The 24706-nt window shown below is 47.2% G+C and overlaps 1 protein-coding gene across 1 annotated transcript in view; it reads left to right on the top strand.

Annotated features, from left to right (window-relative positions):
* Positions 1-24706, top strand: part of IDUA (alpha-L-iduronidase) — a 2362715-nt gene that overhangs the window by 2077417 nt on the left and 260592 nt on the right. Inside the window, exon 12 of the mRNA XM_086961811.1 lies at positions 9660-9736. Coding sequence (XP_086817937.1) covers positions 9660-9736 — 77 coding nt within the window. The remainder of the gene's footprint in view (positions 1-9659; positions 9737-24706) is intronic.

Raw genomic sequence — 24706 nt, forward strand, 5'->3', positions numbered from 1 at the left:
GCACGCGTGCGCGCCTATAGATATATAATTGACTTTAACTTTAATTTTCTCAACAACTACTGAACGGATTTACACCATTAAAAAAAAAGCGTAATCTGCGAACCGGACTCTACAGTTTTGCCAAATTTCTTATAAATCCATTCAGCCGTTCGACCTGTAGCCGAGTCTAAAGGTCCTATGGAAAATAACATGGAGAAAACACGTTTTGGGACCCCCCTTATATCTCAGCCCCCACTTGACCAATCCCCCCCAAACTTTCAGGGAAGGAGCACAGCGGACCGAGCCATCTTCTTTGAGAAATTCGCTAAGATTCTTCAACCAGGGCCATAGTTATTCCAAATAGAATGTTGAGGATTTACTATGGAAAACAATCCTAACTATAACTACCTACTGGCGACCGCCAGTAGGTAATATATATATATATATATATATATAATATTCACTGAAAAAACCATAGGTTTGACACCAGTTATAGTTAGCTGGAAATTTTACTGACATAAAACCAATGAAATTCCACGTTATAGTTAGTTGGACTCACTATAACTTGCGCGTGTAATGCACTGCTGATGACATTACATATTACATCACTCATGACATGGTCAGTGACATCACTTATGACATCACTGATGACAGACCTCCTTTAAGTGTAATGTAACCCTTAAAACACATATTGGAAAATAGAAATTAACATTTTCAAAAAAATGGACATACCCATACCAGTTACAACAACCAATTCAGTAATTCCACCATCTATATACACATTCTCTCATTCCCCAACAGTTCTATATAGTCACTCATACATATACTCACTCATCATATGTAGTGATACACCTATACATCCTGTTACACACCGACAATCATCCAAAAGTTACTCACACACATACTCACACATGCAAATAAACTATTGAACATCCATTTATTTGCATATAAAACTATACACACTCAACCACCCATACAGTCCTGCACATATGGTGTCTTCTAAACACATACAAAGAGAGAGTTAGTCATTCATGCATCTATGTGATTAGTAATACCCCCATAAAACCATAGAAACACTCATACTGATACTAAAAAAACATCTAAGAACCCAAATACCTACACATGTAGGTACTCATCAACCCATGCAGCCAGTTATTCACAAAGTGAAACACTGATACATATATTTAAATATTTAAACATTACTCGCTAATATATGTGTTCGCTAAGGTACACTTAATAAGCCAGTTATCCAATCATTTCTTTTTGAAAAAAACATTCATTAAGACAATAATTTAAACATTTATTCTTTCCTCGACCTTTACATATACATATATAAAACATATTTATTTTTTAGAAAGACACACATTCACTGGATGGTGTCATAAGTGATGTCACTGACCATGTCATGAGTGATGTAATATGTAATGTCATCAGCAGTGCATTACACGCGCAAGTTATAGTGAGTCCAACTAACTATAACGTGGAATTTCATTGGTTTTATGTCAGTAAAATTCCAGCTAACTATAACTGGTGTCAAACCTATGGTTTTTTCAGTGAATTTCATAGGTTTTTCAAATGCTACTTCCTAACTATAACGTGTGTAAAACCTATGGTTTTTTCAGTGAATTTCATAGTTTTTTTGAATGCTAGTTCCTAAGTATGTAATCACGTTCGTAACTACATAGTGTCACCGCCTACACGTCCTGAGAAGCGCATGTAAAGTCACGTGACTTGAAAACAAAACTTCCAATTGGTTATTAGTAGTTTCTGTTCTGGAATATACACGAAGCACTCCACCCACTTTCCTCACAATCTTTTCTACTCTCAAGAGACAACAACGTCGAGCATCTTCCGGAAGTCTTTGCTGAAATGGCTTCCCTACCAGATTCATCTTCCGAATCTGAAGGAAATGAGCGACCACCGTTAAGAAGAAAAAAGGAATCTTTCATTTGGCAATTTTTCACTTATCCTGAAGATCAAAAGAAAGTGAATGCGCCAAAAGTAACCTGCACGATATGCAATTCGGAGCTCTCAAGGGGAAATCCAAATAAAAAATATTCCTTTTCTGCACACACCATGCAGCGGCATGTTAAACAAAGGCATCCTGAGCATTATGCAAAAGCATCGACAAGAGCCCTGGCCACGCTATTACCATCAGAGGTGGCCAGCACATCTTCTGGTGTACGACCTGTATCTCCATCGAGTGCTGAAATGGACTTGAGACCATATCTTGCGAAGGTGCATATGAAATGCAACAAGTGTGGAGAAATTCTTTTATATGGAGAGCAGAGCCTCGTTCTTATTAAACTCAAAATTGACAGTCACAAATGCCCCAAGAAAAGATAAATTTCTTCACTTCATTTTCAAACTATTACATACTGAAAAATGTAGTAGCAACTTTAAGAAATCGAAAGCATTATAACACTTCTTTCCCCCCAAAAAAAAAAAAAAAAAAAACTTTTCAGAACTAACTCTTTCTACCAAAACGTGCTCCAAGAGCATATTATGAGATATTTTTTCGCCGCTTTATTTTAGTGCGAGACCGGGTGCGCGCACCCTCCTATCGCGTACAGGACCTGACACTTGCATATGAAGTCATGTGACTTCAAAACAACACTTCTAATTGGTTCTTGGTAGTTTCTATTCTGGAATTTACACGCAGCACTCCACCCACTTCCATCACTTTCTTTTCTACTCTCAAGAGACAACAACGTCGAACATCTTCCCGAAGACTTCGGTACAATGGCTACCGTTCCGCATTCATCTTCCGAATCTGATGAAAATGAGCGACCACCTTTGACAAGAAAAACGGAGGCCACGCTATTACCATCAGAAGTAATCAGCACATCTTTCGGTGGACGACCTGTATCTCCATCGAGTGCTAAAATGGACTTGAAACCATGTCTGGCGAAGGTGCACATAAAATGCAACAACTGTGGAGAACTTCTTGTATACGGAGAGCAAAGCTTTACTCTAATTAAACACAAAATAGAGAGTCATAAATGCTCCAAGAAGAGTTAAATTTCTTCACTTTATTTGGATAGTATGACATACTGAAAAATATCATAGCAACTTTAAGAAATCAAATGCATCAAAACACTTGTTTCCAAAAAAAAAAAAAAAAAAAAAAGTTCTTTTCAGAACTAACTCTTTCCACCAAAACATGCTCGAAGAGCATATTATAAGATGTTTTTTCGCCGCTTTATTTTAGTGCGAGACCGGGTGCGCGCACCGTTCTATCGCGTACAGGCCCTGACACTCCCATGTGAAGTCATGTGACTTCTAAACAACACTTCTAATTGGTTCTTGGTAGTTTCTATTCTGCAATTTACACGCAGCACTCCACCCACTACCATCACTTTCTTTTCTACTCTCAAGAGACAACAACGTCGAATATCTTCCCGAAGACTTCGGTACAATGGCTACCGTTCCGCATTCATCTTCCGAATCTGATGAAAATGAGCGACCACCTTTCACAAGAAAAACGGAGGCCACGCTATTACCATCAGAAGTAATCAACACATCTTCCGGTGGACGACCTGTATCTCCATCGAGTGCTGAGATGGACTTGAGACCATATCTGGCGAACGTGCACATGAAATGCACGAACTGTGGAGAACTTCTTGTATACGGAGAGCAAAGCTTTACTCTAATTAAACAAATAATTGAGAGTCATAAATGCTCCAAGAAAAGTTAAATTTCTTCACTTTATTTGGATAGTATGACATACTGAAAAATGTCGTCGCAACTTTAAGAAATAAAAAGCATCATAACACTTGTTTCCAAAAAAAAAAAAAAAAAAAAGTTCTTTTCAGAACTAACTCTTTGTACCAAAACAAGCTTGAAGAGCATATTAGCTGATATTTTCTCGCCGCTTTCTTATAGTGCGCGACCGGGTGCGCGCACCCACCTATCGCGTCGAGACACGCATGTGCAGTCATGTGACTTTAAAACAACACTTCCAATTGGTTCTTACTAGTTTCTATTCTGCAATTTACACGGAACACTCCACCCACTTCCCTAGAAAACCAGTTTATCGTAAATCTTTTAAAGCCTCCTCTTATGAAATATTCGACATCAATCACATAGCAGAGTACTAAATAGCACTATATACACTCCGTCCCTTAATTATAAGAGACTTATTGCTATGTAAAATCAACTTTTGTTTTCCAAGATAATGTAAAATGCTGAGCCTATTACATAATTCTATTTCACATATATGTTACTAGTCTCCTTCGAGTACTAACACCGTAGAAAATACCACCAATAGCGGTGATATTTTTTACACCGAGAACGGGCGATTTCTATCGCTTACAGCCCTTACAATTATAAAGTTTTATTTCCTAAGTCTCTGATCTCCAACTGTGCAACGTAGATCCCCTGTGTGTCGCAATAAGGTCCATAAACAAAAACTACAGAGCCAGCATTATAAACATACACAAAACAACAAAACGACAAGAGCCACCATGCTAATATATATCCTTAATATAATAAACCTCTGAGAATAAATACATATTTCCGTGGCAGCCCATAACACAAATGTGGCGTCCTCTGACTCTGCTCCATTACCAAACACCGTAACTCCCCGCCCCCCTCACTTTTCACTAAACTCCGCACTCCACCCCAGCCAAACCCCTTATTACAAACCCCCAACCTACCCTCCCTGCCCAAACCCACCATGAACCTCAAACCGCCCCTAGAAAACTTATAAGACACAGGATTACTAAAACTCAAAGAATACGCAACAGGCACATAATGTAAATAGTACATAAAGACACATATTTTTTCCAAAATACTATTTAAAAACATGTTCTATTTTTAATAAATCTATCATGCATCTGACCCTCTAGAACTGCTTTCAAAACGGGAACTATAAACCTCTACTTTTCATTTTCAAACCATACACTTTCAATTACATTATTTTTTTTCCACAATTCATGTAATGTTACAAACCTTTTCTAAAATACACCAGTCCGTATCATTTATAAGGATTTATTTTCAGTCTTCATCAGTGACACTTTCTTCACATACAATAGAAATCACTATAACTTTTTAAACGACAATGCTAACGCGGTAAAAATAACCCTTCATTTACTTTCCTTTAAGAATGCACACTATGTACCCCACGCATGCGTTTCTTAATCTTTGTATTTGGCAGCGAATACCGACCTTGAATCGGAAGACATGAACAAGACCGCCATTGTCACATTTAAAACTGAACGTTGCATCTGCTCACACACATATCTTTCACTAAGCTAACATTCACATAAAACAGCATTGATGTAAAAAAAAATTGACCTTGCTTTACAACTCCCTCAAATCACTCCCTTATTTTTTAACGCATCCTCCAGTTCAAAAAAAGCTACTTTTTTAATAACCACTAAGCAATATATAAGTGACTAGACTCCTAGAAAATGTATCAAGTCATTCTGCTCCTCTCCACTGCGTAGCCGGCGACCTAATTCTGTGGAGTTGCTATACAACCAGCGGTGCTGCGCCGTTTCCTGTACCATCTTGGGAAATTCAAAATGGATGTCCCTCCTGCCTTCGCAAACGAGCCGGGCCACTTAGAACTATTTCGCCAGAGGATGCTTGACTACTACGGCATCTTACCACTCTCGACTTTGAATGCATCATATCGATTATCATTTCGATATTCATATTTCACCTGTGTGCAGCCTGTATTTCATTGCCTGAGCTGTGATTTCACGTGGGCCCTGGATTTATGTCTCTGCAATTTGGTACCTCCTGAACCGAATTACAATCACCTCATGAATCCGTTACTTGATCATGAACAGCTTTGTTACAACGGAGGGTTTATGGCCTTTGCAGCGATACAAGGAGTTCTGGGTCATTGGAATATATTCGCAGCGGCGCAAGATTTCCTAACAGAGAGCTACATCGAAAACCCACCGAGCTGCCCTATGATGGTAAAAGACACTCCAATAATGACAGATCATGAATGCTCCTTTCATCTTCTCAATTGGATGGCTGACATGTTTTCAGATGATAACAATTATTTCATGTTAGAGGCACTTGCTGCATACTTTGCCTACACAATGGACGGTTAACTCTTTCCTAACAGCGAGCTACATCGAAAACCCACCGAGCTGCCCTCTGATGGTAAAAGAGGCTCCGATTATAACAGATCATGAGTACTGCTTTACTCTTTTCCATTGGATAGCTGACATACTTTCAAATGATAAAACTGATTTCCTGTTACAAGCAGAAGCTACCTATTTTGCCTAAACAATGCTTCAATAACTCTCAAACAACCCATTGACGTCCTCATTTCCTTTTGGTTTTCTATATTCTTCACGTTATTTTCCATATTTTCTTTTGAAGAACAGACCTATTTGCTTTACTAACAGTGGACATTATGATTTCGTGTTGTTAGATAGCTGATTCATAAAGTAATGATGTATAACCACTTGCATTTTCATATATCGTTCCTAAACTGAAAGGCCAGAAACCTTCTTCCATTTATTAAAATATAATATACTTCCTTATAAGACTGTACAATGTTTTTTTCCAACTATATTCATTTTTCTTCAACTATAGCGTTTGTATTCCATGTACTACTGACAATACCAATTACTGTGTTTTTTGCAATTTCTGTACTCAGATTACATAATGATTTGCCTTTAAAATAGTACATTTCTAAATAAACATTTCAAATATTCACGGTTTCTCTTTTAATCCATAATCTCAACTGAAATGATTTCATATTGAAAAACTATTCATGGGTTCCACATAACCTTAACTGTAGACACGGAGGACCTTATTTATGAAGACCTTCCGCCGCCAGTGCCTCATTTTTTAAAATGGGAAAAAGTGACGCACCGGTGGCGCAAGTCCTTCATAAATAAAGTCCTGAATATTTTCTTTTCTCGACCTCACTTACTGATACTAGAACCTGCAAGCCAAATACGGCCCGTGAACTCTTTCTTAGTAGGTCGCGCACCGTAAAGACAGTTATACCACTGTTAACATGTTTTTTTTTACTGTTACTAAGCACCGACACAGTTCCGCTTTACTCAGAGTTAATCACTGCTCCCACGCTTCTACAGGCCAGACGCTATGTCGTATTTCTCTCCTTATCACCCTTTCATCTCCACAATCACAAACAGTTGTCCGCCAGCCACCAGAGAACAGACTCAGATGCAGAGGCCCCAAAGAGTGAACCCATCACCAACTGCCATCTCCGGCTGTTTCCATGGTTACACCTCATTCTGCACCTTGCTGAAGGCACAGGTCAAAAGTTCATCTCTCAACGTTCTACAGCTAACTAAGAAGACTATTTTCCCTCCAGAAACACCTGCCAATCCACAACTCTGTTACATGTCTTGTTTTTTCACACCCAATAGTACTTTTCGTTTAACATAAACATTGACCTGTTCACTCTCCACTTGTTACAATCAACCAATCATTTTTATTTTTTTAACCACACCCAGCCTCTTCCTTTTTCTTTATTTAAAATTTCAACTTCTAACTACCATTCCACTTCCAGAACCGATCGGAGGACGACTACAAATCCCTTGAAAATGAAGGTCTGGCTAATGGGACACAGTTATATTCACTGGAGTGAAAAATATGCAGTAAGCAGACGAATTTGCAACCTCAGCTTACCAAATGTACACATAACATGGATTTCCAAAAGAGGATTGAAATGTCACCAATTAATTCCATTGGTGAAAACTTTTATGCATCTCCCAGAACCAGACCTTATAATTGTGCACTGTGGTGGGAACGATCTAGGCACAATCACTGGGGTAGGTCTGGAAATGCTTCTAAAAGACACCTTTCGACAATTGATGACACTTTTTCCTCGATCTGCCTTGGTATATTCCAATATATGCCAAAGACAGAAATGGAATTGGTCCAATCACCATTGTGCACAATTTGAGAAAGCAAGGAGACATGTAAATAAATCTGTTTCTGCGTTCCTCAGAGATTATAGCATGGGTTCTATTTACCACAACAACTTGCGCTAGCACATGCAAGACGTCTATAGGAGAGACGGTGTTCATTTCACGAATGAGGGAAACAGAATCTTCCTCTGCAACATCAGGCTCTGCATCGGTACTTACTTATAAATGCAGAAAACACTCAATTAACACAAGGGCTCTTTTCAGAGCCACCTTATATCTAAGCACTCAAACTTCTGATTTACCTCCATTTTCACACTCTTGTAAATAGGTGTGCGCGACCGGGTGCGCGCACCCCGTATTTTTTTCGGAGAAAAATTATATCTTTTCGCGTTTAAGGGCCTTACTGCACACCCTGAGAAAACCTACGCAGGAAGACAATCTCTACCTTCTCCCCTTTCCATGTTTCAACGCTTTGAAATGAACAATATATTTACTCGCAGTGACAAAATGGCGGACAAAACTTCCTGATTTCCTTCGAATCGAACGTTAACAGACGTCACGCAGCCAAAAAAAATACCGCACACGCGCAGCCGCTTGGGTGCGCGCACGTGTGCGCGCCTATAGATATATAATTGACTTTAACTTTAATTTTCTCAACAACTACTGAACGGATTTACACCATTCCAAAAAAAGCGTAATCTGCGAACAAGACTCTACAGTTTTGGCAAATTTCTTATAAATTCATTCACCCGTTCGAACTGTAGCCGAGTCTAAAGGTCCTATGGAAAATAACATTGAGAAAACACGTTTTGGGACCCCCCTTATATCTCAGCCCCCACTTGACCAATCCCCCCCAAACTTTCAGGGAAGGAGTGCAGCGAACCTAGCCATCTTCTTTGAGAAATTCGCAAAGACTCATCCACCAGGGCCAAAGTTATTCCAAATAGAATGTTGAGGATTTCCTATGGAAAACAATCCTAACTATAACTACCTACTGGCGACCGCAAAGTTGTTCTGCTAGCAAGGAAGCACTCTAAAGTTCTTTGAAATTTACTGGGCATTTGTTTCCTGAGGCCCACTGCAGGGTTTTCAAAAACAGGAAAAATAAGCCGCTGCACAGACAACCCACTGAAGGGCTTAATTTGTTTGACTGCAAAACTACAAACACCATCATGCATTGGAAAAAGGTACTCACCTGTAACCCACTAGAGGGCTTTGAATTGAGCATGTGACTTTTAAAGAGTTTGTAGTTTGCCTGCACAGTTGTTTCTCACCCAGGAAGGAGCTGGGGGCTCCGAAACGCGTAGGTGTAATTTATCAGTAATACAAGTTTGCCGGTCCCTCTGAATAAATATTTCTTGTGAAATTGAACTATTGGGAGTGCGTCCTTGTTAGCAGAACAACTTTGAGACCAACACCCTACGCGGGCTGAAACACGTCGTGGCGGTGGTGTTGTTGGGCTAAAACACTTAAAATTTGCACCATCTACCTGGGTTCGCCTCGTCTTCATGCAGAAACAAAATTGTGGCTGGGGGACGATTATCTTCAAATATGTATATATATATATATAACATTCCTAAACTTTTTTTAAACTCAGTCACTGGATGATGTCATCAGTGATGTCATTAGTGATGTCACTGACCATGTCATGAGTGATGTAATATGTGAGGTCATAAGCAGTGCATTCCAGAGACGCAAGTTATAGTTAGCTCAGCTAACTAGAACTGCTGAATTTCACTGGTTTTTAAAATTAATATATATATATATATATAAATGTCTGAATTTATGTATATTTTTCTTTCTTTTCAGGTGACAGGTGTACGTGTAATGCCTCTTACAAAGGGACAGGTTGCAGTAGTTTGGCAAGATGACCATGTGAACAGCAAGTGAGTATAAGTAAGGTGTTGATAAGACAGCACTGGTTAAAAATGTTTCAGTCTTTACTTGTTCTACTGCTCAAGAACACTTGTTTCATTCACTGTACCAATTAATCTGTATATTTTTAGGTCTAGCTTGACTGTGCAACGGTTGGCAGAACTTATGTAGTCGACAGAAAGTAACTTTAGGAAGCACTACTGAGGAGGGGCTTAGACCTCACCCACATATTGATTACCCTAACTGTAGCATTTGAGTAGGAGTAAGTTATGTGCTTGTATTACATTTCTGCCACTTTGGAAAGCTTATGCTTCTTAATATAGGCCTTTGGTGGTTTTCTTCCAAGCCAGTGATGACATATATTTGACATCCGCAGGGCTTAATTTGAGCCAGTGGTTTCAGGAGAGAATCACCTTCAATCATTTTGGGGGACTGGCATATATTTTTCCTTTTCAGATTTTGACATCAAGCAAGATGGAGAAAAACACAAAAGGGGGAAAGAAAGAAAAAGACAGACAAACAGTGACAAAGGCAAGAAGCTGGAATGAAAAAGGACCAGCAAGAATAAGATAAGGGACAGGGATGACCAGCAAGAATAAGATAAAGGGACATGGAGGGTCTGGTTATGGAGGAAAGAGGCATGAGGTGGAATCATAACTACGCAGCCTTTATATTCAGCACCCCTGACATGCGTCAGAGCTGGCCACTGGCTTCTAGGCAAAATTTGGGCCCCAATCATTGTCAAAACCTCTACCACGAGGGGTACCTTGTGGAATAATCACTTCTGCAAAAATTGAGAATCACGACCCTGCACACCAACTCCCTTACTTACTACCTGAATTCACACCTGAAACAAAGCTAGCATCAACACTAGGATACAGCAACTCAGAATGATTTACTTTCCTGTTACTTTTCTGAAAATGCTTCATCTGAGCTACCATGAGCTTCTTTAATCTTTCTCTGCTTTGCGTCCAAGCAATCACTCAAATACTTGGTATCTTTCAAAATCTCATCAAGAGATTTTGCTTCCCAACACAGCACACTCCCATAGTATAGATGCACTGATTCTTTAGGCTCCTGTGTCACACTCCTAATTCTCAACCATTTTATCTCTTAATGGGTCCTTAAGTTTTCAGATGCTCCATCACCAATTTATATTTATCCACCAATCCATCATAGTGGGAAACCATCCAGGTCGCTCCACCTACCGCACGGCCCCCGTGTGCCTGGTCTCCACCGCTGCTTCCTGCTTGTTGCCGCCGCTGCCTCCAGGGACTCCGCCCTCAGGCCTTCCCCCTCGCCGCCACCTCCGCTCTCCTTCCCGCCATTTCCTACCTTTCCCGACCCCCGCCGCTGCTCCCTTGCGGCCCGCCCCCTTCCTCTTCCCCGATCCGCATTCGCCGCCCCGCTCCCGCCTCCCAGCTGCTCCTCCCTCCCAGTTGACCACATATAGCTGGGACCGCGCGGCAGTGAGCTGTGACCCTTCCAGGTCGCTCCACCTACCGTACGGCCCGTGTGCCTGGTCTCCACCGCTGCTTCCTGCTTGTTGCCGCCGCTGCCTCCAGGGACTCCGCCCTCAGGCCTTCCCCCTCGCCGCCACCTCTGCTCTCCTTCCCGCCGTTTCCTGCCTTTCCCGACCCCGCCGCTGCTCCCCTGCGGCCCCGCCCCTTCCTCATCCCCGATCCCCATTCGCCGCCCCACTCCCGCCTCCCAGCTGCTCCTCCCTCCTCCTGCCCCCCCACACTCTCCATTTATGGCAGAGTCTGCGCGTGTGCGCAGCGTCCATGCGCAGCGGGCGCGCCGATTGCGCGCCAAAGGCCCGCCAAAGGCAAGCCCATCTACGCCCGTCCGCGCCTGGACCAATCCTGCAAGTTCTCCTGCATCCGCACCTGCACCGCACCCGACGAGACGAGCACCGGCAGCAACCACCTGAAATGCATCCTGCTCAACATCCGCTCCATCCACAGGCACGCCGTAGAACTCTGGAACCTCCTCGACACCACATCTCCAGACGTCGCCTTCCTCACCGAAACCTGGATGAACGCCTCCTCAGCACCCGACATCGCCATCGCCATACCGGATGGATACAAGATCACCCAGAGAGACCGCAACAAGCAGACTGGAGGAGGCATCGCCATCGTCCACAAGAACACCATCCGTATCACGACCAACTCCGACGACACCCTCACAGCTGCCGAACACCTGCACTTCCAGATACACACCGACCCCAAGACCACCCTCAGAGGCACCCTCATCTACAGACCCCCGGGACCACGCGCACAATTCAGCGAAGACTTCGCCGACTTCATCAGCCCGCACACCCTCCCCTCCGCTGACTACATCCTCCTCGGGGACCTCAACTTCCACGTGGAGGACAACAACGACCGCAACACCACTACCCTGCTGGACAACCTCGCCAACCTCGGACTCAAGCAACTGGTGTCCACCCCCACCCACTACGCCGGCCACACGCTTGACCCCGTCTTCTTCTCCAGCAAGGACATCTCCTTCAGCCACGCCTCCGGACTCCACTGGACAGACCACAGCTGCGTCCACTTCAGCTTCAGCAAGACCACGCACCACCACCACCCGCAACAGGTCCCCCGCAGAAGCTGGAACAAGATCACAGCCGACCAGCTCACCACATCCCTGAGCCAGAACCCTCCCGCCAGCTTAGCGAACCCCAACCAAGCTGCCAACAACCTCACGAAGTGGTTCAGCAACTGAGCAGACGACCTCGCTCCACTGAAGACCCCCCCCGCCAGACCTGGCACCAAGAAAGCATCCCGGTTCACCGACGAACTCAAGAGCTCCAAGAAGAACTGCCGGGACCTCGAGAAAGCCTGGCGCAGAGACCCAACTACAGACAACATGACCACCCTCAAGCTCGCCACCCGAAAACATCACCAGCTGATCCACACCACCAAGAAAACCGCATTCAAGGAACGACTAGACAACAATGCCCACAACAGCAAGGAACTCTTCAACATCGTCAAAGAGCTCTCCAACCCCAGCGCCGGAAACAACGACATCACTCCCTCTCAAGACCTCTGCAACTCGCTTGCTGCATTCTTCCACAGCAAGATCGCAGACATACACAACAGTTTCAGCACACAGCTGACGCACCCTACAAACGTACCAACGCAATAACTATCTGTGTCCTTGGAGCATTCATTCAGAATTCTGGCCGCCAAAAACTTGTTCATTCCCCCCCCCTGCTTACCCTTGTACAATATTGTATAAATTTGTAAATAAGTGTCACTGAATTTATGTCACTAATCACTTTGTTCACCAATAGTCACTTCTTCACATGTTTTTAAACAGTTATTGAATCTGAAAAGGAATGAAGTAATTCCAGTGTATTTCAATTGTGACTTTTTCATATATAAAAACCTTGAACTAAATCTGTTCTCAGAGAGGTGTAATTGTTTATCATTCTTTATGAGCTCACATAGCCGTTACTCAAAGTAATTCGTTAAACCACCCGACAGAACCAATTTTTGTTTAATCACACATACCCAGGTTCTGAGGGACACAGGGTTACCCCTTTTTGTTAAATCGGAAGAACACAGAGAGTCCGCCTCCCCCCGTTCAGATCCGAGGCCACCAAAGTCATCTGCGGCGTACCACAAGGATCATCAGTCAGCCCCACGTTGTTCAACATCTACATGAGCCCCCTTGCGGCCGTCGCACGCCAACACAACCTCAACATCATCTCCTACGCCGACGACACCCAGCTGATCCTTTCCCTCAATACGATCCCGCCACCGCAAGAACCAACCTACACGAAGGAATGAAAGACGTAGCCGAGTGGATGATGAACAGCCGCCTGAAACTGAACTCAGATAAGACGGAAGTCCTCATCCTGGGATCCTCGCCCTCCGCCTGGGACGACTCCTGGTGACTCCCTGTCCTGGGCAGCGCACCCAAACCTACAGACCAATCACGCAACCTGGGATTCATCCTGGACTCCTCCCTCTCCATGACCAGACAAGTCAATGCCGTCTCCTCGTCGTGCTTCAACATCCTACGCATGCTACGTAAGATCTTCCGGTGGATCCCCACCGATACCAGGAAGACGGTCACCTAGGCCCTTGTCACCAGCCGACTGGACTACCGCAACTCCCTCTATGCCGGAACCACAGCCAAACTACACAAAAGACTCCTGCACATTCAGAACGCCTCAGCGCGCCTCATCCTGGACATTCCCCGACACAGCCACATCTCCGAACACCTGGGAAACCTGCACTGGCTCCCCGTCAGCAAGAGAATCACGTTCCAAATCCTCACCCACGCACACAAAGCTCTCCTCAACCAAAGCCCAAGATACCTCAACGACCGCCTGACCTTCTACACTCCCACCCGCCAGCTACGATCGACCAGCCACGCCCTCGCCGCCATCCCCCTCATCCGAAGAGCCACGACGGGAGGAAGATCCTTCTCCTACCTGGCTGCCAAGACGTGGAACTCCCTCCCCATCCACCTCCGCCTGACCCAAGACCACCTCTCCTTCAGGAAGCAACTCAAGACCTGGCTGTTCGAGCAGTAGCGGACCCCCCTCCCCCAAGCGCATTGAGACCCTCCGGGTGAGTAGCGCGCTATACAAATGCTCTGATTGATTGATTGATGGGGTTCAACCCTCTGAGGTTTTTCATTTGGCCAATGTGCAACTGTCTTGCACTCCTGCCTTGCTCTTGAGCCACAATTTTTTAGGGATGATAATCTCAAACAACATTTTTTAATCAAACCAAAGAACTATTGAAATCATCTCAATTTTCTCTACCTCTTTATACCACTTGGCTTGTTGTTCTCTAAGCTTTGGAAAATGCTCCGTAAATGTCAGGAGATCAGACCTTGTTAACAGCACATGAACATACGCGAGTCCATGTATTTCTTTCAAAGGCTATCTGCAAACTTTTTTTTTTAACTCTTTTTATTTGCAGAAATAAACAATAAACTTGGTGGTTGGCGCCTACATGGATTACAGTTGGTACATTGTTGCATCCACAGATTCTTATACGTATACATCACAGCTGATGACATAGCAAACAAGATGATTAACAATACATACATCAATTAAGGCGTTATTGGTTCGTCAAGGGTAGGGATCAAGGGAGGTTCACACAGATTGCCTCGGTACTCATTCCATTTTGACCAAATTGCCACCCATTTCCGGGGGCATCCCCGGGGCACATAGACTGTGTTTTCCTGCAGCATGGACCAGTCCATGTCTTTTTACCATGCACTGAGCGTTGGAGGTGATACCGCTCCCCATAGGCGTGCTATATTATGTTTTGCAAGTGCCAGTCCCAGCATCACCCACAGTCTGCCTTTTGCGGACAGATCTGTGGGCTCCCAGATATTCAAGACCGGTACAAAAGGGGGTGGTAATGGACGGAGCATCTGAACCAATCAAACACTCACACCCAGTCAAAAGATTTGGGTTTATTCCATCACCGTTCTTTAGCCCACTCTGCCACCCCAGTTCATACATGGCTATATGCAAATCAGTCTGACCCTGTGCCTCATGGGAACAGTCCAGCCCGAACTGCCAAGCCATGCCTTCCCTGGACCGGAAACAAGCTTCCGAGGACCGGTTTCTGGCATTCCAGCCGTCTTCAGCCCGGCTTGCTTGATTCCAGTGGAAAAGTGAGCAAGGGACTCACATCTGAGCATACCCTGCCACACTTATGGCGGCCAAAAGCGGTACAAAAGGGGGTGGTAATGGACGGAGCATCTGAACCAGTCAAACACTCACACCCAGTCAAAAGATCTGGGTTTAATCCATCACCGTTCTTTAGCCCACTCTGCCACCCCAGTTCAGACATCGCTATATGCAAATCAGTCAAGAGGCACCTCTTAACTTTGGGCCGCAATTCAACCCCCCAGACGGCACACATACAGTTGTGCACCCTCTTCCAGTAGGCTTGTATTAGAGGGCCCTTCCACAGTATGTGTAGGAATGTTCCCACCTCCCCACACTGTCTCCTACAAAGCCCGTCCTTACTCCTGCCCATCAAAACTAATCGGGTGCCATAGATATAGACTTGGTGTAATATTTTCAATTGTATCAGCCTCAATTTCGCTGATATTGCTACTTCTTTGGGGAAGGACAGTGCTTCTCTCCACTCTTCGTCATTAATCTCAAGACCGCCGGTCTCCCACTTCCTCCTAAGAGCGAGCAATGGGTCAGGGGTGTGGTGTATAAGTTTTTTATATGTGAGGGAGACAGCCGTATCTGGTAGATGGCCGTCCAAGAGTCTGTCCTCTAGGGGGGAGGACTCCGGTAACGATGTTCCGGGTGGAATGTTTGCCTGGAGGGAGTGCCTGATCTGTAGGTATCGGAAGTATTCCGGTCGCGCTAGGTCATATGTGTGCTGTAGCGAGGCATATGTCACCATATTATTGGGTCCCCATAAGTCTGTTATACGAGAGATCCCTATCAGGTCCCAATTGTGAAACCCTTTCGTGCAACCCAGTGTACCCAGCTTTTCTGAAACCCAGAGCGGGGTAGCCAATGTAAGTTTGTCAGCCCATCCCAATTTGCGGTTCACAATGTGCCAGAGTTGGACAGAATGCCTCGTAGGTCCCGTGAGGGGATACCTGATAGGTTTAGAGTAGAGTGCAGCCTCAAAGTTCCCACCTGGAAGGAGCCACCTGTCCATCCCATAACCGGGATCATCCCCACCACAATACGTGCAATGATTTATGGCTGAAAGGTGTGCAGCCCAGTAGTATTTTCGAATATATCCGGAAGTGCTATTCCCCCATTGTACCACCCCAGTGTAAGTTTCTGGAGTGATATTCATGGCGTTCCGGCCCATAACAGGTCTCTTTGGGTGGCCTCAATATCCGCAAAGTACTTTTGTGGGACTGAGTCTGGGTAGTTGTGGAGGGCATATAATAAACGCGGTAGCGCCATCATTCTGAAAAGTGCTGCCCGACCCAGTAGGGACAGCGGGAGTCTCTTCTAAATGGCGGTGCCTCTTTTGAACCTTTGCAGAGGTGGTAAGAGATTTCTCTCATAGCGAGTCGCCACATCCAAGGAGATAAAGATTCCAATGTACATGAATCCCTCCGTGGCTATCTTGATCGGACAGCTGCGCGGAATTACGGGGTTGGCGCCATATAGGACGTACAGCAATGACTTCCCCAGTTGTTGCTGTAGCCAGGGTTCCTCCCAAAACTGGTAAAAATGTCTAGGGCAACGCTAAGGGATTTGGAAGGGGAAGGGAGGTATAGGAGGATATTGTCCGCATAGAGCGAAATCCGGTCCTCCCACCCTTCTGCCCATCTGAACCCCCGTAGGGAGAGATCTTGTCGTATCCAGGCCTCGAGCAGCTCCCGGGATAGGGCAAAAAGCAGGGGTGAGAGGGGGCAGCCCTGCAGCGTCCTTCTTTCCAATGTGAAAATCTCTGAGATTTTATTATTCACCACCACCTGGGCTAATGGCTCAGTTTAGAGGAGGTGCACCCACCCAATAAAATTAAGACCAAAGCCCAGTTTCTTGAGGACCGCCATCCTATAGGGTCATTCGAGCGTGTTGAATGCCATAGCGGCATCCAACGAGACCACAACCACGTCTTCCTGGATTGTGTGGCAGCGTCCTAACACTCCATGGAGGCGTCGTAGGTTGAGTGTGGTGTTGCGGTGCGGCATAAAGCCCGATTGGTCTGGATGGACTAGTTTGGTGATTATCAGCTTGATCCTATTTGCGAGTAACTTCGCAAGGATTTTGGGTTCCGTATTTAACAATGATATTGGCCTGTAAGAAGTGCACAGCTCTCTCGGTTTCCCTTCTTTAGGGATGGCCACCAATGTAGCGATGCGCTGATCTCGGGGTAGTTTCCCCAGTACTTTACTGTCCTCGAACATACTTTTGAGGTGTTGACCCAGGCAGTCAGGTTTGAGTTGTATAGCTCAAAAGGGAGACCATTAGGTCCTAGGGCTTTCCCAGGCCAGAGTTCGTTGATTGCCCTGACCAGCTCCTCCTCGGTGAGCGCGCCCTCCAGAGTCTCTCGATCGTCGTCAGAGAGGTTGGGTATCTTGATGTCAGCCAGTAGCTTGGAGGAATCTGCTTCTGGGAGTTCGGACCCCCTGCTGTATACTCTTTGGATATGAGCTGCAAACTGGCTAATTATCTCTTGAGGTTCAGTAAGTAGGGCGCCTGATTCGGTCCTAAGCTCAGATACCACCCTCTGCGCCTTTTGTTTTTCGTCTAACCAGGCTATTAATTTACCCGCTTTGTCCCCTTGGTCATACAATCGGCCGTCCCTGTCTCTTGCTAGGTTTTTTTTTTTTTAAATTAAATTTGTACTTTATTGCATATTCAACAAAAGCACACAGCACTCTTCGCCCACAACCCGGAGGCCGGCGGCAACCATAAATAGTATCCGGTACAGTGTTCAATAGCATCATACACAGCCGTAATGCCAGCATCCCGGAGGCCTGGCGGTGCAGTCAGAGAAATTCACATGTATGAATAGTGCTGCCATGCAGCAAGAATGGAATGGACTATCTGTATATCAGAACCCAGAACCGTAGAGTAAAGTGCAAGTGCAGTGCAGCTAGAGTGACTGAGCAAAAGAAGTCCTGAAGCCAATAAACAGTTTCCGCTAAGTAACAGTACAATAAAACCCATACTCAAACAAACCCCCAACCCCCTCAGCAACCGACCTACCCGTACATGTGTCCACCCACCCACCTGCCATATCTGCAATGTCTGAATGCTAACACTGTGCCTACAGCCAGAGACCATTAGGCCCCATGTGTGCGAGTGTTTCCACTGAAACAATCACCAAGGACTACCCTCCCTGTGTAACCTCCTCGGGGGCACCCACCCCCACAGCACAGCCAACAGCACCAAGTGACCAGTGACCACCTCTCAGAAGGAAGCATTCAAACGTGTAGTAAGTCTCTCTCCGTCGCCTCCACCCCTCCCTCCTGCAGCACATCCAGCTCCTCCCCTTCAGGTTCGGACTCCCCACCTTCCTTGGCACACAGATATTCCCTATATAGACCCCAGAAATTCTTAGGGCGACTCTTCAGGGGCAGCAGTTCATTATAGACCTCCGACTGCGTGCAGCAGTACAGCAAATCTACCTCCCAACGCCTCTTAGTTGGTATCGGTCCCCTCATCCAGCACAGTGCAACCAGGCGTTTGGCAGTCAGCAACGCAATATCCGCCAAGCGCCGCACCGCCACCGGCAGCGGTTTGGAGAAGCCCAGCAGCGCCAGTGCCGGGCACGGCAGGACCTCCATTCCCAATATCACACTGAGGTCCGAGAATACCCCCCGCCAGAATGTATAAATGCTAGGGCAGGTCCAGCCCATGTGTAAAAAATCAGCCGAGGGGAAGTGGCACCGCTCGTACTCCGCCGAATCCCTCAGTCCGTATCTGTGCAGTCTTTCTGGGGTGTAATAGACACGCTGCAGATACTTAAAATGTATCAATCTATGTCTGCTATTAAGCGAAATCTTTCTAGTAATCGTGCAGCAGTACTGCCACATCTCATCCATGACCGTCATCTGGAGATCAGTCTGCCAAGCTAATCTGGCCTTGGAGAGCGGGTACAGCTTGTGTCGGTCCCCCAGTTTCTTAAGGTTCGTGACCAACTTACTGGACGAGGGGTTTTTGAAAACGTAGGTGAGCTCCGGCACCTCCAGGGGCTCCGACATTTCCGGGCCCAGTAACGCCAGTAGCGCACCACGGACCCTATAATATTGAAAACTGTGCAATAGCGTCTTCCCAGAGTGGGATTGTAGGACCTGTTGCAGCGTTTTAACAGTACCGTTCAGGAAGAGATCGCCCATCTTTTCTATGCCCAAGTCCCGTAACGCCATAAGGACCCTTTTCTCTGTCAGTGGAGTTAACCACACTGCCCATTCCACGCGCATGAGGGGTGAGTACAGTAGCTCGCTCTCCCTCGAGCGGACCAGCTCATGCCAGGCGTGGTTCGTAGCCGCAATAGAATCTAAATTCCCAACCCTACGGTCAACAGGGCAGCATATTGTGGCCGGGAGCGGGGTGGGATCCGCAAAGGGGCGTTCAAGTTTCACGTGTGGGATACCGGGGTCCCCATGGACCCAAGTGTGTAGTTGAGCCCCCTGCGCTATTCTATAGTACCGCTCCAGATCCGGAGCCCCCAGTCCCCCTCGTTCATAGGGGAGCATTAAAGTCTGCCATTGGACCCTAGGCTGTTTGCCCCCCCACGCAAGCCTGATAAGCGTCTGCGTAAGCTGCCGGAAAAATGCCTTTGAAAGCACCACGGGGACATTAGTAAAAAGAAAAAGAAACCTGGGGAGGACCACCATCTTCATAATCGCTATTCTGCCCATCAAGGACAACGGCAGCCTGCACCACACCTCCACATCATCCACCAGTCTAGAGTACGCTACACCATAATTCTCGCGTACCAAGGTCTCGGGATCAGTGTGGACACGTATCCCCAAATAGCTAATCGAGTCCGTGGTCCACTGCAACGGGTACTCCGAGTCAAATGGGTGGGTCACCGGGGTCAGGGGTAACGCCACAGACTTGTCCCAGTTGACCCGCAAACCAGACAGAGCTCCAAACCTCACCACTTCCCGCAGGACAGACACCAAGTTCTCTTCCGGTTCCCGAACAAATAGCAGGGTATCGTCGGCGTACGTCGATATGCCGATCTGATAGGTAGGAAAGTTGATCCCTTCAAACCCATGGTATTCCCTGATTGCGCACGCCAGTGGTGCCGCCACTAAGGCGTACAGAAGAGGGGAGAGGGGGCAACCCTGTCTGGTGCCTCTGCTGATCTCAATCGGAGCAGTGACCGAGTTCCCTATCTTCAACCGGGCTCTCGGCTTGTAGTACAAGGCCCCTAGCATCTGCAAAAAAGGCTCGCCCAGCCCATACTTACGTAGGACCCTGAGCATGAATGGCCACTCCACCGAATCAAAGGCTTTTTCCATGTCCAGGAAAATAGCGACAGCCTTATTCTCTTGCCGGACATGCTGTATGGTGCCTAACACAGTACGGATGTTATATGTCAAATTCCTAGCGGGGACAAACCCAGCCTGTTCCGGGGCAACCAAGTCCGGGACCAGGAGAGCCAGACGCGCAGCCAGGACTTTCGCGTACAGTTTGGCGTCTACATTAATCAGGGAGAGCGGCCTATACGAGTCACATTCGTTGGGAGGTTTCCCCGGCTTCGGGATTGTAATGAGAAGTGCTTCCCTCATAGATTTCGGCATACTACCCTGTTGGCAAATGTCATCGAAAAGCAACATCAAGTGTGGTATAAATTTATCTTGGAAAGCCTTATAGAAAGCTACCGTAAGCCCGTCAGCTCCCGGAGCACTGCCTGACCTCATTCCCTTGAGTGCCTCCGAAATCTCCTCTTTCTGAATCGGAGCCATAAGAAATTCTCTCTGCCAATTGGCTAGAAAGGGCATATCAATATAGCTCAGGTAGTCATCTATTTCCTCCTCTAGGTGACCTGACCGCGTTCTGTACAGTTCAGTATAGTAAGCGTGAAATTCCGCCAGTATATCTCCTTCCTCCGTGACCACCCCACCGCTAGATGTTAGTAATTACTCAATCACCAATGGTGGTCTACTATTTCGCATGAGTTTAGCCAGTAGGGAACCAGGGCGGTCTCTCTCCCCATAGGCGCGTGCCGTGGCATATTTCCCCATGTGCTGTATTTCCCCTGTCCGCCTCATCATGGAATTCTGCTAGTAAGGATTTAAGCCTCTCATCAGTGTCAGTGTCTCCTGCACACCCCATTCGCCGTTCCAGATCAGACAGCTGCGATTCTAAGTACTTCAACCGCTGCCTGATAGCTTTGAGCACCCCTGAGTGTTAGGCCATCGTCATACCTCGTATGTACACCTTGAACGCATCCCAAAGAACCTGCACACTATCCACCGACCCCACATTAGTCGCAAAGTAAGTGTCGATGTCTTCAGCTAATTCCCCTCTGAAAGCCTCATCCATAAGTGAGTATGGGGGGAACCTCCAAGTGAACGGGGGGATTCTCCTAGCCGGCGCCTCCAGCAGTATAAGCAGTGGTGAATGGTCCGACAACGTGCGGGGCAATATTACACAACCCTTCACTGAATTAAGGAGGGAGTGGGAGGCAAACCAATAATCGATTCACGTGTGTATGTTATGATAGGCTGAGTAGTGAGTGTAACCTCCCTTCCCCTGATGTCTATGGCGCCACACATCCACCAGGTCAAGCTTCACCATTTCCGCCTGCATAATCAATGCCGAGGCCGCCGGGCATCTGGAAGCGCCAGACGACCTGTCCAGCTCCAGGTTCAGCACAAAATTGAAATCACCCCCCCCCCACAGCAACCTGGAACCCTCATACTGTCTGCTTAGATCCGCTAGAGAGGAGTATAAGTCAGGCGTATCATAATTGGGGCCATATACATTCACAACCATCAGATCCTGACCTTTCCCTACACAACGTGCAATCGTATATCGACCCTCCGGGTCCACAACCATCTGCTATAATTTCAATTGTGATTTGGGATTAGCCCAGGTAAGCACACCCCTTGCATGCGTAGTAAACCCCGCTGCCACGCAATTGCCTCCAAGCCCTCTAGTCAACAGCATAGGGCTGGATAGAGGCAGGTGTGTCTCCTGGAGCAGTGCAAGGTCAACCCGGTGTCGCTGTAAATATGCCTGTACCTTCCGGAGTTTACGAAAGTCATTCAACCCCCTCACATTCAAAGTCAGCATTCTGATAGAGTTGGGGCCACTCTCTGACCCTAAAACCTCAGCGTCCGCCATTGCAGAGTAATGAGTGTATTGAACTCGCGCAGTTGGAATCGCAGACACAGTCCCGTAGTAGGCCAAACAAAACCCTCCCCCCAACTGTCCCCATTTGTCATATTCAACACGTTCAACAATGGAATAGAAGAACATCCACCCACCCACCCACAGCCGACCATCCCCAACCCGGTCAGACAGGCCCCGCCACCACCCACCATCCCCCCCGAACTACCAACTGACTCTACAAACCCTAAGGGCTCTCAAAGGAGCCAAAAGCCGAAAGCGCAGGGGCAGAGGTTCCCAGCCAGACAACAGCACAATTGGGTCCGGGACCTTAAACTTCAGTTACTCTTCCACCCCGCCCCCGACCAAAATTCGGCACCTTCGCCAGCTCAAATCCAGCAGATCGTGATGCCAACAAACTCCCCGGTACAATCAAATTAGTTCAGGAAGTAACCAGTAAGATCTCACCCCGAGATTGTGTCACAGTGGGCTCGCATCGTCTTACAGGAGCCAGAGTACGATAGGGCACAGTCGACCCATAAAGGAGGCCGGACTCCCGTTTACTCCTGGTCGTCCATGTTAGATGCAGCATCAGCATCCTCTCGACGACTTCTCGGACTGTTGCGCTGTTCCTTGGCCCACTCCTTCAGAGATTTTTTCAGTTCCGTAGGGTCGGTGAAAAAATGTGAATGCCCCTGCCTGTTAATCCGGAGCCTCGCAGGGTACAACATGGCATAGTCAAGCCCAAGTTCCCTCAATTGTTTCTTATATGGGGCGAAGCGCTTCCTTTCCTCCTGCACTCTCGCTGTGAAGTCCGGGTAGAGGGAGATGTTCATGCCCTCGAATTGCAGATCTCCTTTCTCCCTGGCCAGCCGAAGCGCTATGTCCCTGTCTCGATAGTTCAACAGCTTCGCAATAATCGGCCGCGGTGAGAGTCCTGGTTGCGGCTTCGGCCCCAGCGTGCGATGAGCCCTTTCGACGATAAACATAGGGGAGAAGACCTCCTCCCCTAACAGGGTCCGCAGCAGCTTCTCTACGAACAGCTCCATTTTACCAGTGTTGGTAGACTCCGCCACCCCAGTAATGCGAACGTTGGAGCGCCGTGAGCGCGCCTCCAAGTCCTCCGTCTTGTCCTGAATGACTTGGAGTAGCCTTCCGAACTGCTTGCGATCTTTATCCCATTCTGTCTGGGCCTCCTCTGCCTCCGTCAGCCGTCTCTCCGCCATACCAGCCGTTCAGCATGCTTATCGACCCTCTCGGCCATGCGGTCCATCCGATATGTCAATGCATCAATTTTAGTACCAATCGCCGCCATGCTGTCTTGCAAGCCTTTTTCCATCGACACTAACATTCCTCGTATGTCCGCACATAAGGAGCTGTCGGGGCAGCGGGCCGCAGCGAGGTGTCCGGGGCCGGTCCTTCAGCTCCCTTCGCTTTCCGTTGATCAAACGACAGTTTGGGCTGGGTTCTGTCGCCCTTCCCCATGGCGTTCCTGGTGGTCATCCGCTAGCAGTACACCACCAGCGGATGGTAGGAGGGCAAACAGGAGACACTGAGGCAGTGGGCGCCACAGGGCAAGGTGTTGCGCAGCAAGAAATGCGCCCAAAATGGCGGCCGTCCGCACGATAGTGCGAGTAGGCCCAGCCTCCAAAAAGGTACACCGTCAAGCACTCTTCCGTAATCACACCGAACCAAGACCGGGCAGACGGGTCACCACCACTCCGGGTCACAGCACACCTGCGGTCCCGCAGCTGTCTGTAGGAAGCGTGGGGTCCAGGCACAAGCAGCCAGGGCGTCCTCCCAGCAGATCGGCGGCCAGACAGAAACTTCCTCCAGCGGCTAGGATCACCACAGACACCAGCACGTCTGCCCCCTCCAAACCTTCACAATCGAATGCCAGTTCACCACAACACCGCCCGGGAGCAGGGCGTAGTTGCGCCGCTCAGGACCAGTTGCTCAGCAACAGGTTAGGTAGACCGGCCCCGCTTCAGTACAGCTAGCCGCACGTAGTGTGACGCAGCACGGGCCGCCCCTCAGGAAAGTCCGCGGATTACGGCCTGGTCCATCTCCGCACCGTCCTCCGAGCAGCAAAGCTCCACCACACCGGATTTCGACCGGGTAAAGAACCCCCACCGGGCCGGAGCGTAGGTAGGGAGTTCGCAGCAACTTTTAGAGCTGGTTAGGTGCCAGAAGGATAAGTTTGACGGAGTTTAACGGG

This window comes from Lissotriton vulgaris, chromosome 3_1 (genome assembly GCF_964263255.1).
Source record: "Lissotriton vulgaris chromosome 3_1, aLisVul1.2, whole genome shotgun sequence".
NCBI classification, from domain to species: domain Eukaryota; kingdom Metazoa; phylum Chordata; class Amphibia; order Caudata; family Salamandridae; genus Lissotriton; species Lissotriton vulgaris.